At 40.1% G+C, this 18,765-nt stretch overlaps 6 protein-coding genes across 6 annotated transcripts; 4 read left to right on the top strand and 2 right to left on the bottom strand. All coding sequences in view use genetic code 12, as the record gives it.

The window, feature by feature from the left end:
* Positions 1 to 1,297: 1,297 nt before the first annotated feature.
* PSN45_005335 (uncharacterized protein) lies at positions 1,298 to 1,689 on the top strand (the record flags this gene model as incomplete). The annotated part of the gene is made up of 2 exons (XM_066158469.1): positions 1,298 to 1,633; positions 1,669 to 1,689. The coding sequence occupies 2 exons, from the start codon at positions 1,298 to 1,300 to the stop codon at positions 1,687 to 1,689; spliced, it is 357 nt and encodes a 118-aa protein (XP_066014566.1).
* A 609-nt stretch (positions 1,690 to 2,298) lies between these two features.
* PSN45_005336 (uncharacterized protein) lies at positions 2,299 to 2,706 on the bottom strand (the record flags this gene model as incomplete). Its single annotated transcript, XM_006685943.1, has 1 exon — positions 2,299 to 2,706. One exon carries the CDS (start codon positions 2,704 to 2,706, stop codon positions 2,299 to 2,301), a length of 408 nt encoding a protein of 135 aa, XP_006686006.1.
* Positions 2,707 to 3,386: 680 nt separating this feature from the next.
* PSN45_005337 (uncharacterized protein) lies at positions 3,387 to 5,012 on the top strand (the record flags this gene model as incomplete). Its single annotated transcript, XM_006685723.2, has 1 exon — positions 3,387 to 5,012. One exon carries the CDS (start codon positions 3,387 to 3,389, stop codon positions 5,010 to 5,012), a length of 1,626 nt encoding a protein of 541 aa, XP_006685786.2.
* Positions 5,013 to 7,930: 2,918 nt separating this feature from the next.
* PSN45_005338 (uncharacterized protein) lies at positions 7,931 to 9,199 on the top strand (the record flags this gene model as incomplete). Its single annotated transcript, XM_006685726.2, has 2 exons — positions 7,931 to 8,744; positions 9,147 to 9,199. The coding sequence occupies 2 exons, from the start codon at positions 7,931 to 7,933 to the stop codon at positions 9,197 to 9,199; spliced, it is 867 nt and encodes a 288-aa protein (XP_006685789.2).
* Positions 9,200 to 10,884: 1,685 nt separating this feature from the next.
* Positions 10,885 to 13,480, top strand: PSN45_005339 (uncharacterized protein; the record flags this gene model as incomplete). The annotated part of the gene is made up of 2 exons (XM_066158470.1): positions 10,885 to 12,479; positions 13,165 to 13,480. 2 exons carry the CDS (start codon positions 10,885 to 10,887, stop codon positions 13,478 to 13,480), a joined length of 1,911 nt encoding a protein of 636 aa, XP_066014567.1.
* A 2,003-nt stretch (positions 13,481 to 15,483) lies between these two features.
* Positions 15,484 to 18,503, bottom strand: MNN13_13 (mannosyltransferase; the record flags this gene model as incomplete). The annotated part of the gene is made up of 2 exons (XM_066158471.1): positions 15,484 to 17,829; positions 18,501 to 18,503. 2 exons carry the CDS (start codon positions 18,501 to 18,503, stop codon positions 15,484 to 15,486), a joined length of 2,349 nt encoding a protein of 782 aa, XP_066014568.1.
* Between the last annotated feature and the right edge of the window lie 262 nt (positions 18,504 to 18,765).

The following is an 18,765-nucleotide window of genomic DNA, read 5'->3' on the forward strand; positions in this document are numbered from 1 at the left end:
AAGTCATTGACACGACATCGGAACCCCTACAAGATGAAGCCACACACTCAGCTACCAAATCACCGAAATTAGACATGATACACAAACATCTCGTATTCCAGTATGCACATGGTGTAACACTGGTATTTGCTCTTACACATTGTTGAGCACAGCTTGGCAATTCATCATAAATCTTGTCTGCAAAACCGTTGATGGAAGCAGTATGGGCAAGGCTAGGTAGAGGGGTGGTTGAAGTGGTTGTATCTGGGGCTGCAGTAACCCCCGAAGGAGATACAGTAGCAACGGTAGTTGCATTGGAAGTGGGGGTGATCCCTGAAGATGTAGCAGCAACGGTGGTTGCAACTGCAAATAAAAGACTTAAGTTTTTAACCCACATAATAACGAGAGACTGAGCTTGAAGCTATGGTTTGAAGCTATCGTTTAACTTTCAAAAGATCTAACCAGTTCAAAAATGGGCTAACCCAGGACTATATGTACTTGAAGCTGATTGCATAGCGACCAGTAAACATGGAAATGTACTAAAAAATATTTATGCATAAGGCAGGATGACTGTTCCTCTTGAGTTAATTTTAAGCTTAATCTTTCCAAAAGGATACCAGTAAACACTTGTATTGTTTACCTCATGTATAACTATAAGACTAATAATGGTCAAGTTAAAGGTTGAATTGCAAAAGTTAAAAATACTGTCCTCTTGGAAACGTTCGCAATTGCGGACCTCCGAATTAGCCAGTGATATATAAATAAAAATGCGTCTCGTGCTTAGGCATTGTTGCCAAGATAGAATCTTAGAGGAAGAGCTGAAGAGGTAGATAATTTAAGGTATACCAACATGCTATCTTAGAAGCCTAAATATTCTTTTAAGAAATAAGACTTTAATCCGAGGCGGCTTTGTGACACCGGCTTCCCTAGGATGAGACGTTATGTCCGCAGCCAATGTTTTTTTTTTTTCGTTGTCTGCATACGCACCTAATTACCCTGGTGCTGCTAAATAGTAGTGGATTGTTCAGTTTAAACAGCTGACTTTTATGACAATAGTTTTGATGCACTGCCAGACCTAGCCGGATGCAAAAATATCAAAAACAAATTAACCTTGTATTATCGCACTTTACCTGTGTCCATATATCTGAAATAGTGGATGAGGTCCGGAGATGATCTAAACCATTAGATGGCCCCCATCAATGCTTCTAGTTGGGAAGTTTCTAATTTTGTAATTTCGTGAAATCTTCAATCCCTCTCAGGCGGGGGCCCACATATAGTGAGAAAAGTTTTTTTCCATCCAAAGAACATCTGTACTACTATGAAGGTGTTTGTGTTGTCCATAATACTAGGACTACGACTCCACTCGGTGTTTTGTTTGCAGTATATATGTGGGGTTGATAACTACCAGCAGCTGGTTGATTCTGAGCGTTCTGTGCAAACCGATAACTACTATCCCAGAACCATCGTACCCACCAACAGTAATATTCCAGTCACTTTGGGAATCAATAACTATTTGTACAAGGACCCAGCAGATGATGCTAGCTTGGTATTCCATGAGATAGACGTCAAGGTCATCGATAGCTATTTCGATTCACTTTATGTGGCATACCCTGCGGTGGTGAAAGGAGATGCTAATTCAGTGTTCTACTCCCGAGTTAGAGATAACTTCAACAACCTATTCCGTATAAGATATTCCACCCGATCCAATAACAGTTGCTTGGCATCGAACATGATCCAATTCAAAATGGTATTCATAAAAGAAAAGGTCCTCTACGAGTACTATTTAGGGAATTGCAACTCATCGGAGCTCCTTTATGAAGGGTTCAATCCCAATTCCTATTGTATTGAAACCGATTTTTATTGTTACAACGACGGCATTTGTTCTCCCTCCAACTATTCGCTCGCATATAGAGATGCACTAAGGAGCCCTCAATTTAATGTCATTGATGATGGAACTATATCGGTGACAGGAGCGTATCCCACCGCATCTGTCAGTTGTTTAGATAATCAGAAATGCACCTTAGCTAATTTTCTGACATTTTATTTTTCTGAGGCATCGTACACTCCTGTGTACATTGACCCGCAGATTACTTCAGCACAAAAAACTGCAACTTCATCCCTGGTTTTCAAATCTGCAGAAATGGAAAGCTTGTCGAGTCTAGAGACTACTTCCAAAAACACTTCCAATAAGAATAATGTTTCTAGCTGGATTTTAATTCTCTATTTTCTTGGATTTTAATGAGTTAATTACGGTTTTAATTTTATATATGCATTGCACAAAAAGAAAAACAAGTATTTAGGCTGCAAAAAAGAGACCCTTCAAGCAGCAGCGGCTGCGGTGACCAAAGAATTTGAGGCAGCAGTACCAACGAACCAGTATGGAGAAGGCACACCAGCAGAAGAACAAAGAGAAGTGACCAAGGAAGTGACAGTGGCTACTTGTGCACCACTACAAGCAGAAGCGACACAGTTAGCGACTCTGTCATCCCAGTTTTGCATCACACACAAACATCCAGTGTCCCAGTATGGACATGGAGTAATACCGGTATCCTCCTTAACACATGGTTGGGCACAACTTGGCAAGTCAGCGTAGATCCTGTCGGCAAAACCATTGATGGAAGCAGTATGCGCAACACTTGGGTAGGTAGCGTAGTTCGTAGTGGTGATGGTGGCAGCGGATGTGATAGATCCGAGAGCAATAACAGCTAAAGCATTGAAAGAAACCATTTTTAAAAGTTGAAGAATGATACTGGAAAACCCATGCTTCAAAGAACTTGGACTGGTTTATATAGTTTTTTACCGTCCTTAGCGTGAGAAGTTTTTACACCTTTACTCTAGGGTTTGTATACCCATTATATAGGATATTCTTCTTTCTTTGCTAGGTCGTTTATTTGCAATTGTCTATTTCGTTGATCTAGAATTCTCATAGGCTAATTTTGCTTGTCCGATTCTCAAATCAGGCTCACTCTTTAACCCAAAAAAGTGTTTTTTTCACATTTCTTAAAAACCACTTTCTCTGACATATAAACCTGGAACAGAAGTTATAAAAAAGTTTGAGGTACCTCGCAAGTCTCTTGGTACTTCACAATTGGCTAAATAAAGTACGTTACATTGCCTTGTTATAGTTTTATCTGTTAATATTTACTAACCAGTGCGCTTTGCACGCAGGTGCTTAGGTGAGCCCAGAAGTAATCAATACGCCTGCCGATATCTCCGGGTCATGCGGTTTACTATTGGTTGTTTGGTTGTTTGGTTGTTAGGTGCGTTGGGTACACCTACAACCTTCGTGTTTGACTTTAAGGTCTTGCTTGTCGTGCGGACATGCCTTCGAACACCGTAGATCTTGCGCGGGGCGTCTTAGCTTCTCCTCGAAATGAAAAGTCGCATCAGATTGATAAGGAGCTATGATGTCCTCTTCATCTAAAATTAAGCCCAAGGTTAATTCTAGGCAAAATCACATAAGGTTTATCATTGGGGCCAACTTCCGGTCCAAAACTGGTTGTTTGACCTGTAAGAAAAAGAAAAGAAAGTGTGATGAGTCTAGTCCTATCTGCTCGTTCTGCCTGATTAGAGGCATAGAGTGTGTTTACCCTCATAAGCAATCCACTACCAACCATAAGTCCAACAACAGCACCACGGTCGTCTCCGGTCTTGAACTTATGCCAATTTCACTGGTTGAACACCAGAAAACCCTGAATTTGAACTTCTTTGTGGAACTCGAAACCGAGGCCCCAAGTCCGAGAATTTTTAGTCCTATCGAGACTTTTCAAGATGCATATCCGATATTCAAAACCCCCAATTCGTTTGCTTCTTTGTACTTGGACTATAAAGGTATGTACTACTTGGACTACTTCGAGAACAAATTGTCAGGGGAATTAGCTATCTCATTTGACCAGACCAACTACTTTAAGAAGTTGTTTTCGTTGTTAGCAAACAACGAAGAAACCTTTACATATGTGGTGACTGCTTGGGGTGCCTTGTATTGCAAGAATAGATTGTATGATGACGAAGTAAGAGAGTACATGAACAAGGCATTGAAGAAATTCAATCATATGTTTGGAAATAAAATCAACGGGTTTGATTATTACTTTCAATTGTGCTTTTACCTTATAATATCTGAAATGCATATATGTATCGGGGAGCTCAAAGAATGGCGAGTTTACTTTGATAAAACATGCAGATTGATCAATGAGTATGGGGGATTGCAGAAGCTTTGTGAAGACTTCAGCTACTCTCATGAGATAAGATTCATGGTATCCAATCTACAGTACAACGATATTATGTCTTCGCGGACGTTGGCTGAAGGGACTTCATTTCCTGTGGAAGAGTATGAAATGGTCTTCAATCACCCTAATTTCAAGAAATTTGAGTTGAGCTACGGAATTGATACTTTACAAGGTTGCCATCAGCTGGTGCTTTTATTATTAGGTGACATCATGAACCACAAGGTGATCCTTACGCGTGAATTGATTCTTGTAGAATCAATAGATAAATCCCTGGAACAGAGCTTGGTCGAATATCAAAGAGCCAAAAGGGACTACTATCAACTAGTTGAATCATTCGCTTCAAAATTGAGTGCTAAACTCGAGACTACTAATCCCAATCAAGAGGTTCTAAAATCCATTGAAAATGACCCATCCGAGTATGAAGTTTACTCTAAGACTTACGATCTATACAAACTTTGTTGTGAGTTGTACTTACACTTGTACATCAAGCAAATAATCCCTAGTAACTACCAAATACAGCAGATTGTTCTTGAGTGCTTTGACTTGGTTGACATTTTGATAACTAGCAAAATGAACCTAATTTTGTGCTTGCCTCTCCTCATATGTGGGGTTTGTACTTTTGAGCAAGGTAACAAGGCCTATATGAAATCGACAATCAACAAGGTTCGAATGGTAAGTCCAGTTCAAAACCTTGACAAATGCTGGGTTATTCTACAACGAGTATGGGAATTAAACCCCGATGGTAATGTGATTGTTGATTGGTCAAATATATGTGATGAGTTGGGCTGGGATTTGAATGTTTGCTAACTTTGTCAGAAGACCTATTTATGAACTATTTTTAAAAATTCACATTCTTTTTCCTTTTTTCACCCGTAACCTTCCAATAAGCTACTTTAGAGTAACGATACATCCGTCCATCAATCTCATGGTTGCATTACTAACTTTTCTTGGCGGGTATTGCGGATTATTTCCTGTAATGTGAGGAAACGTTTGAAGAATTCGAATAGTTATATAGGAAGCCTCAGTCAAGGCAAACTGTTGACCCAAACATATTCTAGGACCACTTCCAAAAGGCATGAAAGCCCACCCGGGTTTGAGGTTCTCCCATCTTTCAGGATTAAACTCATCGGCATCTTCACCGTAGACATCCTTTTGTCGGTGATTAGAGTAAATATGCATCATTACTATAGTGCCCTTGGGGACAAATATTGCCGAATCGCCATATTTCCCTCCACCTCTTGGAAGTGTTGTATTTTTTTTTGAAACTCTTACGTTCCTAGAAATGGGAGGGTAGAGTCTCAACGCCTCGTTGATACAGTATTTCAAGTAGGTGCATCTTTTCATAGATTCAAAGGTAATCTTCTCGAGCTCATCACTCGAACCCTGTCCGAAGCTTTCGTATATATCCTCCTTCAATTTAGACCATACTCTTGGATTTCTGGATAATTCAAGGAACAAGAAGGACAACAATCCAGCAGTAGTATTTCTTCCGGCTAACAAAATACTCAATAGCTCATCTTGAAGCACCTTGGGATCTCTAGTCTTCTTTACAAGCTCATATAAAAAAATGTAGTTGTCTTGAGACCTTTCCTGCAATTTCTCTTCCTGAGTTTCAAGCGCCTTATCAACATAAAACTTAACAGCGTCATGAATTTCTTTGATGTGTCCTTGGAATTCCTTGGAGTTAGAGACCCAATGCAATGGTCCAAGCATAAACTTTTCTGTCAAAGTATCCTGAACTTTATTGAAAGCATCGGCAAATTGAAACTTATCATTGGAGGCTGATGTCAATGTATTCGTCGATTCACCAAACAAGAACTCACTTGAAGTATCAATTGTTATTTTGTGAAAATAGTCTTGAATGTTGAACTCTTTCCCGTTGAGTTTCCTGATTTCTCTGGCAAAGTTCTTGAAATGAGGCTCAAGAGTCTGAACGTGCGATACCTGCTCTCGAGAAAACTGTGGTCTAAGCATTTCCCGTGATGCCTTCCATCTTTCACCTTCGCTAGCAAAAATCCCATTACCAATCAATGGCTCTAAAGCATGCATTCTAAACCCAATACTATAATTATTAAATTGGGTAGCAATCAGACTCTTGATATTTTCTCCATTGCAGGTTATAATAACGTTCCTAAGGAAGACTTTGGCGGCTAAAGTATGAGTTCCAGCGGTGCGAAAGTCTTGTAGTTGTTTCTCTAGCAAAAAACCCTGTTTCAGGTATTTCTGATGTTCGGTGAAAAATCCGAAACCTAAAAACCCAAAATCAATCGCAGCTGGTGACTCGAAACCCCAGCTGTAGTAAGCAAGCAAAAGCTTCTTCCCAATGATAAGGCCCACTAGAAGTAATAGTGAGATAAAAAAGAACATAGTAATCAAAAGGCATTTTCACTGTAGTTTTTTGTACAACATTTTATATTCTCTATTGCTTACCGCATGTGAGATGCTTATCCCCGCGGTAGATCTGAGGGGGTGTTTTTAAATTGCGTAAAAAATCAAATGATTTAGTACTGCATGTTAAGCAGCGGCTTAATTTGACACCTGCACTTTTCTTCTTTTACGTTGGGGAAGTAATGTATAACGTTGCAGAAGTAATGCAAGTCGTCATGAATTCATTATTTGTGTCCTTTGCTTTTAGAATGACTCGCCTACAGTAGAGAAATTTTGGCGTAAGTCATAGTTATTTTTGGGACGCAACATATTTTTTGCACAAATAAATGAATTTAGAAACTACTCCATTTCGATATGTAAAAACTGGATTCCTGGTGTGATCCGCAATAGATGGCGACATTGGGTTGAGAGAGGTGAGCAAAATGCATGAGATTATTGGTAAAGGATCTCGTAAACGCTATGGGTCGTGCATGTACCAAATAATCCAATATGTGTCTATTGAGAATGACATCCATCTCTACAAATATATTCTGAACACAATAGAATTGCTCGCAGTACCCTTGAAGAAGAACATTGGTTCTAAATTGCTGGGCAGCTGTTCCTCTACGCGATTAGCTGTGACCGTCAAAACATCACGATTGCGGAGCATTGGTACCAATTCGGCCTGCAACGTTTTTCGGTGAGATTTTCATGATACAGATCAATTTTCTCAAGTATAAAATATATCAACCCTCATCCCTTATAGAGTTATATACATCAACACCATGGGAGATATTAATTCTACCTTCACAATCGACCATACAATTTATGGACCAGAACTCGCAAAGCCAGGCACGACGTGCTCCAAATACGGCCAAGACCAAGAAATCAGTCTAGTGAATATCGTTGTGAGCACTCATCAGCAGCGGGACACAGAAATACCAATCCAAGCTGTGCAGCCTATGACTCTTAGGAATCCACCAAAGAACTTTTGGAGAGTCATAGCTATAAGTATATGGATTCTTGTCTTGGGGGCAGCGGATGCTACTCCTGGGGCTTTGTTACCACAAATTGAAGCTTATTACAGCTTATCTTACAGTTTGACATCTTTGATCTGGATGGGCAATGCAGTTGGCTATGTTTTCGTTGCCTGTATTGCCTCAAAGCTTGATACAGTGCTTACACTTCGAAATTTGTTGACATTGGGAACTGTTTGTGCAATGATGATGTACTCGCTTGTTCTGAGTGGTACAAAATTTCCGGTTATCGTCCTAGGATTTGTATGTGGAGGAATTGGACTGGGAGTTGGAATCTCTAGGGCTAATGTGTTTTTATCAAGTTTTGGAGAAAGACTGTCAATGTACTTATCTATTGGTCAATCGGCTTACGGAGTGGGTGCAACCATTTCTCCTCTTATTGCTACCGGTTTTGTGGGAGCAGATATTTCATGGCATTTCTTTTATTTGGTGTTATTGGGGTGTATGATGGTTTCTTCAATCATGATTTTCATCTCTTTTTCAGGTTCCGAAATAGATATGGCTCCCTGGGAGAATGATGGAAGTGAAGATATACCCAATGATCATAAAGTGAAGCTTAAAGCTGCCTTGCAAACTAAAGCTACTTGGTTGTTTGCAGTCTTTGTGTTTGTGTATCAGGGAGCTGAAGTTTCAATGGGTGGCTGGATTGTTACATACTTATTAGATTATAGAAATGGTGGACATGTGGTCGGGTACGTTGCATCAGGTTTCTGGGGTGGAGTTGCCTTGGGAAGGTTTATTCTTGTTAGACCACTTCATAAGCATCTTGGGTCGAGAAGAAGCGTGATAGTTTGTTCGCTTATGTCTCTTCTTTTTGTCACTTTAACTTGGGTTATATCTAATGTGGTAGCCGCTGGGGTATTCGTGTCTCTTGCAGGGTTTTTTGTTGGTCCAAATTATCCAATTATGGTCACATTGGCTTCCGAGATGTTGCCTCGAAAGATTCAAGTGATATCTTTGACAATAGCTTCTGCCTTTGGCTCTGCTGGGGGTGCTTTTTTCCCATTTTTAGTAGGGTTACTTTCTCAACAGGTAGGTGCCTTTGTGATTATGCCCATGTTTATTGTCTTGTATTGTGTCATGTTGTTGCTCTGGATATGCTTACCTAACAGAGAGAGAAGATTGAGAACCACTGGTGAGTTGAGTCTTTGGCAAAAGCTTTGGTGATTGGATTTGTTGAGGTTTATCACTGGAATTATTAGCTTCTCTGTGGATTTTTGTGATTTGAGGGTTAATATATAATGTATGATGTCACTTAATATGCTTATCAGCTTTAATGAACAGGTAGCAACAATTCTTTGGTACCAGGTATGCCGTGTGCGCACAAAATGTTCAATCAAAAATGTTGTATGTACAACTACAAATGTACAGCTTATTGGCCTACAACTCTGTATACGTACACATATGTATCAGTTGATTCAGTTATCCCATACATTTGAGCTTTCTCCCAGGGTCCAGTTTAGCTTGAGTTCCCATCTTGAGATTTTCCACAAGCCCCCGTCGTCTTTGATTAAATCAATCTTGTAAATACTAGCAGTTACAAATGATTTGTTTTCAGCCTTAAAAGCGTTTTCAGGCTTAATACGATAAGCAAGCGCATTTGCAGTAACAAATGCGGTCCCATCCTCTTTCAACTCAACTCTGTGGTCGGTAACAAAGTGAGTAGTGGCAAGTGTAAAGATTTTGGAAGTAAGATAGATATCTACTATTTTCTAACCCCGAATAACTTTTCCACCAATAACCATTGTAAAATTTTCATTCTTCCAAAGAGAAGATAAGAGCAAATCGTGGTTATTATCATCCAATGCAAGAATGGCCTTGTTAACAGCGTCAGTAGCAGATTCCCGCTCGCTCAATCCAAATATCTTCTCGGTGTAAGGCATAGAGTTTTGAACTAAATTATGATATCTGAGGAAAGACTGAAGGGAATGTGGTAGGTTATATAGTGATTTACTTAGCCACTTTTTTGGCGGCGGGTCTTATTAACTCCGCTTCCGTGAGCTTCATAAATTTGCAGCCAAAGTTTTGAGTTTGCACGACTTGAAGACAAAAACAAAAGTGACATTCAACTAATGACTCTTCAACGCTCCACGTACTGAAACTACACAATTCCATTCTTCATAATTATAATGTAGGCATATTGACTTAAATGAAACCTTTATCGGATGGTCTCCTTTGTTTCTGTAGTTCTCTTTCATTGATCTGAAAACCCGAAGACATGTGGCCCCTGCTCTTCTAATCAACAATAGCGAAAATCTCCTTGAAGAGGAAAAATCTTGGTTACTTAAAAGGCTTTCTTCTTGTCCCTGTACCTCAGGTGGTTACACTTGCTCCTATCTTGATATCCTCAAAGTAGACTTGCACAATTTTATTGAACTCTGAATCCAGTGGATCATTCTCATCTTCTAAAGTATCATGGTACTCTCCAACCTGCTGAATGATTCTTTTCAATAGCCACAGTAAAAACTCCTCCACATAAATGCCTCTTAGTTCCTCCCCCCCCCACAACAGTACAGCACACTGTTTTCTTGCATCGTGTGAGGCTCAACAATTTGGCTTTGTTCTTTCTACATTTTCAAAGCTGTCCACGCATTTTCTTCCACCCGTTACGGGCTCGGTGGCTTCGGCCCATAAATTTAGACGACGCGTCAAAAAAAGTAAAAATGAATATAAATATAAAATAAAGCGTGCCGGCTGTCTGCGATGTGATCGGCAATATCTTAGCAGCAGAAACAATCTATATATGCAGAAATTTAGACCAATTATTTAGCTAATTGGAGAGCAAAACACCGATATCATCAATCACGAGCTGGGGCTCTCTATCAAGGTGGTCAATATTATACCTGTTGTCATGGAAGACCGACTTTGTTGCCTCGTATCACAATAGACTTAGCACCAGTGTATTGTTGCCTCATTTGTGTTAGCACCTCTATTGTTTTTCGCTGCACACCGAATAGTTTGCCGCCTCATCAATTTTCTCTGCAGGTACTTCCATAGATAGATAGTATCAATTAACATTAGTCTACTTTACAAACAGAAACAGTGCCGATCGGCTTAGAGTTACCATGTCGGACAATTGTATTGCCTTTGTTATATTAGGGCTGCATTTCCTGAGGCAACGGTGGTACAGGCTGCATTCATATGATATGTTACCAATATTGCAACAAATAATCAAAACTATACATTCACCAGATGCAGCATACCGACCTCGGGACGAAAGGGAAAGTTTGGTTATTTAAACAAGTCTTGTTTCCCAAGATTGAATTCATTCAACAATGAAAATCCAGAATATCTTACCATTAGTTGCAATAACTCATTTTGTTCGTGCTGCTACAGACGTCGTAGGGGGCTGCAGTCCAACTGAAGTTACCGAAGGTTTATTCGCCGAATACGTTAGTTTAACATATGAGGAATATGGTACGGGGAACGATGAAGCAGCTACTACTGCACTCACAGCAATTGACCAAGCTACAGCAGAATATTCTTGGGGAGGAGTGACAGAGCAAAATTTTGCCTTTGCAGGCGCGGGTGGTTCTAGGAGCCCCCTTGACAAAGTGTTGTATGGAAAAACTGTCAATATAAATTACTTTGGATTGAGGCTTTCGGGATACTTTTATGCCGCCTCTACAGGAGATTATACATTTGAGATTAGTGTTGCTGATGATGCGGGTTCCTTAACAATTGGAGCAGGGGCTGCTATGGACTGTTGTGGACTGGGTCCTGTCACTGGGAATTTGGACGAATATACTTACTGGAATTCTAACACAGGAACCAACGTGCCAATCTCTAAAACTGTTTCTCTTGTTGCAGGAGCATATTACCCTGTAAAGGTGGTTTACTATCAAGCATACCACGGATCCACTCTCACAATGTCCGTCACCTATCCCGATGGAGTAGAACATACAGATGATATTGACTGGTATAGCTCAACCGATAACAGCACAACTTGTGCAATTCCAACCACAACCATTCCATATTTTGGTTCCCAAACAACTACTTTAACTTCCGACAATTCAAATGGCTCTCCAGAAGTGTATGTTGAAGTTCCTGAGAGCACAACAACCATCACCAGCCCATGGACAGGTTCTAAAACAACAACAACAACCATTTACCCATCTAACCCAAGCTATCCAGTCTCGGTTGAAGTTATGGTCCCTGAAAGTACTACAACCACCACTAAACCATGGACAGGCTCAGGTAACTTTACCACTACCATCTATCCTTCGAACCCAAGTGATCCAGTTACGGTTGAAGTGGAGACTCCCGCGAGTACGGCTACTGTTACAACTCTGGGATCTGTGGCCACAACCTTCACTGTTACGCCGTCAAACCCAAATGAACCTTTAACCGTTGTTATTGAGACCCCAGGGCCCACTTCATCGACCATCACAGTGACTACACTTTGGACTGGTTCCTTCACTACCACCTATACTAGTACCGGTTCTGTCAGTGAATATATTGTCATTGTCGAAACACCTGAACTAGAAAGCAGTATTCCCACTACTACGGCCCCCTACGGCAATTCAACTGTGTATGAAGAGGAGGTGATTACCATTGTTAAACCATGTACTTGTAAGGAACCTTCAACCACCACTGAGACAGGTTCTAATGGTAGTAAGACTGTTGTGTGCAACGTTCCGGAGTCTTTGGTCACAACTTTGTTGATTACCGAACCTTGCACCAATGCTGCTGGCGAATCAACTGTAACAAGATACACAACCTATATAATGGCCGCTACTGAAACCACCGCTCACACCGGTTACCAAACTACCACTTCGGCTGCTAATGGATCTACTGATGTACCACAAGTAGTTTCCACTTTCGAAGGCAAGGGTTCTAAGATCACATTTACATTCTTAGGGGTGCTTTCGTATATTTTGTGTATGTTCTTTTGAATCTGTCCTTTGAGATCTGATTTTGATACCTCCATGAACTTTGTTTCATTGAACATCATACTTTTTTATTATTTCTATTTAACTAATTAATTCGTGTACTACCTAGAAGCATCTGAATATAAAGTAATTGTCTTCAATTGGGTCGCAGATATCCCACACTGGACATGCTAGATGAAATAGTCAGACATGGCTCACCAGCTTGAGGGGTCTCCATAAAAAGAGAATCTCCTCTATTACCATGCTCTGTCGTGATCCAAAACAGCTTGGGGGTTATGTCTCTTCTAAGGAATCGAGATAGAATTTTATTTGGTGAACTTACCAGAAATTATATAGCGTACAAAGAGGCGGCGTCTTTCATAGTACAAGCTTGGATGAATAATATAAATATGGGCGGGTTTATACACGAAGGGGACAACGTGATCCAAAAGTATCAAAAAAGAGGTGGGAAGAGAAGTGCCATTCTGCTGTTTCATTGAAAGAGGCTAGTATCCACCTCGGTTGTGGCCGCTTTGCCGCTTTAAATGGTGCCCCTTTCCGCTTCTGCATGTATACAAAGCAGCAAAACTTATAATGCATATACCCACTTGCACTACCACTGGGTCCGAATGGTGACAAAACAGTCGTGGTTCAAGCTCCAGAGTCTCACACCACTATCCCAAGGACCGACTCTTTCGCTTCGACCTACACTACCATAGGTACTGATGGTGAGCCAACTGTTGTCTGTAATATCCCACACTCATTAGTTTCAACTGTGGTGGTCACCAAGCAGTGCAACGATGTCGCTGGAGATGTCACTGCTAACCCTATTGAAACCGCTGCTCCTACTGGTGCTGAAGGTAGTGGTGCTGTAGGCGCTTCGGCAGGTAATGGCTCTGATACTTCACCACAAGATGTCTCCACTTACGAGGCCATGGGTTCAAAGAACACATACACGTTCTTTGCTGTGTTATCCGTTATTTTGTGGATCTCATTTTGAATCTATCCAATGGAACATTGGTGTGATTCGTAAATGAGAAACCTGATCATTTATAAATGTTTGGTTATTATAATTTTTCTTTGCTTAGTTTTTTCGCTTGCCATGATCTGGTACTATATTAATAAATGTTTTAGTTGTTTAAAAAATCAAACTTTGTACTAATACTATCAAATATCTAATTCGGGCATTAGATTTTCACAAAGAGCCTTTCGTATATTGGTGGTCTAAATCAACATGTAAACAGGCTACAGTTTCGAAATAAGCGGGTAGGATAGTAGCTTGTGTGCATGGCTTAAGGATGAGAAATGTAGCTATGCGACCAACGAAATTACGGTTCTGTAGTCCGAGATTCAAACTTTGTGGAATCGAATTTTCCCACACCCTTTCTAAATTCCAAGACAATCGCTCATAACTTGTTTGATGCTGGTTTCATACTCTTCGACGGTGCCCATACCTTAAGTGCAACCTAGTTTACCTACACACAACACCATAGTACCTGATTTCAATCTTAGGACAAGAGACTGATGTGTTGGAACCTATTTTCACACAGATTGAAGGGTCCTCTTCTAATCCTTTTTCGATGATTCGTATAGTACAGTTAATCCCATATGAAATGAACACCTCTCTTATACAGATGTCACACTCGACCGATATTAGTTCAGCGAGGAAAAAGGAAAAAGTCATTCACTACCGATATTTTCGTACTCCAGGACTGAGAAGAAATTACATTCGAGTCGAAGTTTTTGGAGTTTTATATATTCAATATTTAAAATAAATGACAGAAGTCTTTGAATATTAAGCTTCGGCTGCGAAAATATACAAAAAACTTCCTGCGCACTACCGCGTTGCATATTTAGTGCAAAACTATCTATCACAGATTCGTAATTGAGCGGAAACCTTCGTACGTGCGAGATCCAATTCTTGATATTCATTTTACCCACACACGAACTCAATGAACACCAAGACAATCAATCAATATTTGGATGCTCAAATTGATTGAAGTTAGTTTCCTTACTATTGTCAGTGAGGCCGAATATTCTAGCATTTTATTATGAGTAGTATTGGAATGTATTCAAGAATTTCTAGAATGAATATTTTTAAGTCAGAGAACAAAATTGGTAGAATTTGCAAATGAAAAGAAATTCCCTCGACGATTTCAAATTGCTTGATTGATATTTCGTAAACCCACACACACCGAGAAACCGGACACATATGCGCGTATAGAACATTTTGCATTGCATATTATTTGCATGCAGCCACTTCAAAAGTATGGTTCCGAAACAGGTTTATCCCCTATCTTCCTTGTGTGCAGTCATATTTATGCGCATATTTCTCTTTGGCTTCCATCAGATTTTTATGTGATCGCTCAGAGTTACAAGAACTACCTGAGATATTCCAATTAAAGTATTATTCTTAGGCACATACAGGATAATTATCTATATGTTCTCAGTTTTCTTGGTTTACGGCATGTGGAGGTTGAAGTGTCTAGAAAGGAAAGTAGTTTTAGCTGATTTCTCTTGCAATGTATCGGCACCTGTTGATATGCTTTGACTAGAACTCTCAACAATGCCTAATTCTTATACCCATCTTCAATTCAACAAGTAGGGATTTGAACCAGAATAAATCCCGAGCGATTAGTAAGAATCCATGCGGAAGCTAGGACGAGATATGCATATTCAAAATTAGGTTTGACTGCACATAAGGAATGCAGGGGGGCTAACCCGTATTGGAACAATAGACCATAGAAGTTGCTTTATGAAAATCACATACTATGCAGAATGCCCTCCTATACTTGAATGTGCACCCAGTTTCTGGGTGTGAGAGTTTACGAACATTAATCTAGCTATTTGTAATACTCTAAGGATTTTCTCTTCAATTCGCAGAATCTACGAAATGAACAATATTTAATTTAGAGATTGTACTTATTATGTCAGAAATTTCTTTGATTTATTCCAATAATTAACATAATTCAATAATTCAATACTAGTTGGATCAAACTATAATCACTCATTCCCAACCCAAATATCACCCAAGTAAGAATACAAGTCTATTGACTCCTGATCGAACTCGAACACTTGTCCCACTTGAGTGTTATCTTGTCCGTCAGAGGTGGGTCCACCTATCGAAGAGTATGCACACCATAAATAACTGTGGCAATATCCACGTTCCATGTGCCAACCTTCTACTGGCTCTTCAACACTGTTCCCTGCCCTTATTTCCGATTTTATATTGAAGGGAGGAATAACTGCGTTTCTAAGTATTAGAGAGCTTTCATAATACTCTCGCATGGACTCAGCATCTTTTAAGAATTTAAAATGGTCGTGTTTCTTGACTTCGGTGTCAAAATTAACAAGTTCGCTTTTCCCACAGAACTTGAAACCCGAGTTAAACCACAATAAATTTCCATTTTCATCAAGGTGTCCTGAATGTGGCGAACAGAGTTCCTGAGATTTCTTGAGGTTTCCTTCGCTGGTCAATCTTTCCTCCGGGGAAGTAAGAGTCCCGATTGATGCAGCAAAATTCTTGTTGAAGTGATAGTCTTCATCACCACTGGCGGCAAATCCCAACCAGAATATCTCTTTGTCTCCATGGACTCTGGAGGTAACAGGTTTGAAGAAGTTCAATTGGAGCATTGTTAAGATGGAGTTGAAGTGTAAGTGTCTATTGATCAACACCACTCCGCTTTCCATAAAATGGCTCATTCCATCAAAGAACTCTAATCCAAGAGTCTTCTGGGTGATGATGGGAATATCAAACATCAAGTTGTCTAAAATCGAAGGGGTTATCTTCTGAAAGAATTTAGTATCACCTGGTGGCCTGAATGCACGAGCAGTTCTATCCTTGAAGAAGTAGGCCCCGGTGGTTTTGTAATCCTTCAAGTCGAAAAACTCGGATGGATTCTGCAACAACACTGTATCAGCATCAACTAAAATGAATTCCTCAAATGAATTGAACAACGTTGCTAGGAACTTATTGGCAAACATCTTGAACTTGTCTTTGAAGTTGTCGTGAATGGTGTTGTACGTCTTTACAAACCACACTTCTTGCTTGGGCATTCCACCGTCTTTGATGTGGAAGTAGTCGGAAGGGAAATGCTTGGAAACTTTATGGAAGCTTTCTGGTAAATCTATCATTTTGTCTCTAGCAGCGGCGACTATTCTTGCTTTGGTCTCATCACTTAGCAAGTCATAGTAGACGATTTGGATTGGATAGTGGTTGCTCAACGCTCTTAATAGGTGAATGAATCTCACAGTATCATCAACATGTTTGTCTCCGATCGATAGTACAATACCCTTTCCATTCAACAGATTTTTGAATTTGTTGAAGAAGCATGGCCCATTCTCAGCGAAGGTGGATTTGGAGAAGTCCTTGGTGGACCCCTTGAACTTGGAGTTTGTGGCCTTGAACACCTCAGGATAATGAACAAATTCACCTAGATCTGGAGGAGATAGAAATATTTCACCAGTCCACCGTTCATAAATAGGATAAGAATGAGACACCCATTTATAGATTCTGCTTTCCAACTCACTACAGGATTTGAAACCCAGATCGTTGATTAACAGTTCATCATCGTCGGCCTTGAACTCAGTGTGATCTATGTTGTCAGCCACTTTTTCTATCAATTCATTGGCTTTGTTCATGATGTACCTATTATCACTGGTGACATAGCACTTGTTGAAAATCCGTAAATGGGACAAGTAGTCTACAATCTTCTGTTCTGTCTTCATGGTTCGTTCCCAGAACTCATTGAACTCTTCTTCAGCAAGTCGTTTCACGTCTTTGCGGACTTTCTCGTCGTCGAAATTGATCTTGTCGTATTCTAAGTTTGACATTTGGGCATATTTGTACCTTATTTTTTTGGAATTCTCTTTTTCGAACAGCTGTAAGTCAAATGTATCACGATGTTCAAGAGGGAAGTCTTCATTGGGATCCACAAACCAGTTGTGGTCTCGCACAAATAGGTTCTTAAAGTACAAGTTGCATCTCTCAGTGAAATCGAGGTTTGTTAGAATGTCTGATAATGCATGCTTCTCCAACATTTGGTCATACACACTCGAATGGCTATCAATACTCCTGGTATCCTCGATTCCCAACGTTTGCACTAACTTCTTGATGGCACAATCTTCAAACACATCGATTTTGTTGACCCTCAGAGGACTAGACAACCCTGCATTTGGAGTCAGTTCCAGGTGGTAAATGGACGTGCCCGACTCACTAGAATCATTCAAAGTGTAGTCATAGATCCAGATACCAGCTGAAACTATCCAAAAAACGATGAATCCGTAGAAAAAAAACCTTCGATTGTGACTAATGTTGAATAGTTTCCCCATAATATGAGACAAATCACCCTATATCTTGATAAGTGTTGACAAAACGCCGGGAGACCATTTATAAATAAGGAACATAATCACTTTGAGCTATAAACGTGTCAGGTGTAACTGTGAGTGGAGCGGTAAGAGGCAATTGGGATGTGTTCGGAAAGGGGGATGTAATGCGACAAAAGGGGTCTTCTGGTCCCTGTTTTTCCGTCAGACTTTGCAGATAAGGAGTATCATAACCATAAAATCTCATTAGCGTTTGAAAGTCAGATATGCAGATACGAGAAATGATGTTAATTAGGCATGATGATATTACCTCTTTGAGTGCTTAGGACCAGCTCAAAATATTCCCAATGAGGCAAATGGCTGAGTACATGACACTATCTGTGAAATGTTGCCTCCAAAGAGTAGTGGATCACAAATAATTCCCCCATAAGGATGAAAAGGACTTCATATGCTGGAATATTTTTCTCGTTAACAATAGACTGAAAATCATCTTAATTCAGCACTGTGGTTATCAGGTCATGTCGGTCTTCGGGGCGGCCAACAATTTCTATTATCCAATTGCCTAAATGGTCCGGTCAGCTGGTTATCTGTTAAACCCCACTGTGGTTCAAACGGAAATCTGTAGATGTTTTGGGTTGTATTTCTAGGATCTGCGGCATTAATTATCACCATCCGCGGTTAATATGCAAACTTACCATGAGACTAAGGCGGAATCCCTATGTCATTGAAGAATGTAGATCCGTTTTTGATTTAGTGTACCACTACGGAACAAAGGCGGGGTGCTTCGAACTGGTAACCGTGCATTCTGCATCAACTTTTATCTCCTCCTTCAGCTCAAATTTCAAACCGATGGTCATTTTTGGCTATAGAGAGAAAAAGAAATGGCTTGTTTTAGAAAAACTTATGGTCCCTAGGTACAAGTCTTTACTTTTCGAGAAGTGTCAACATTATTTAGCTTTT

Source organism: Yamadazyma tenuis, chromosome 7 (genome assembly GCF_029203305.1).
Source record: "Yamadazyma tenuis chromosome 7, complete sequence".
Classification (NCBI taxonomy): Eukaryota; Fungi; Ascomycota; class Pichiomycetes; order Serinales; family Debaryomycetaceae; genus Yamadazyma; species Yamadazyma tenuis.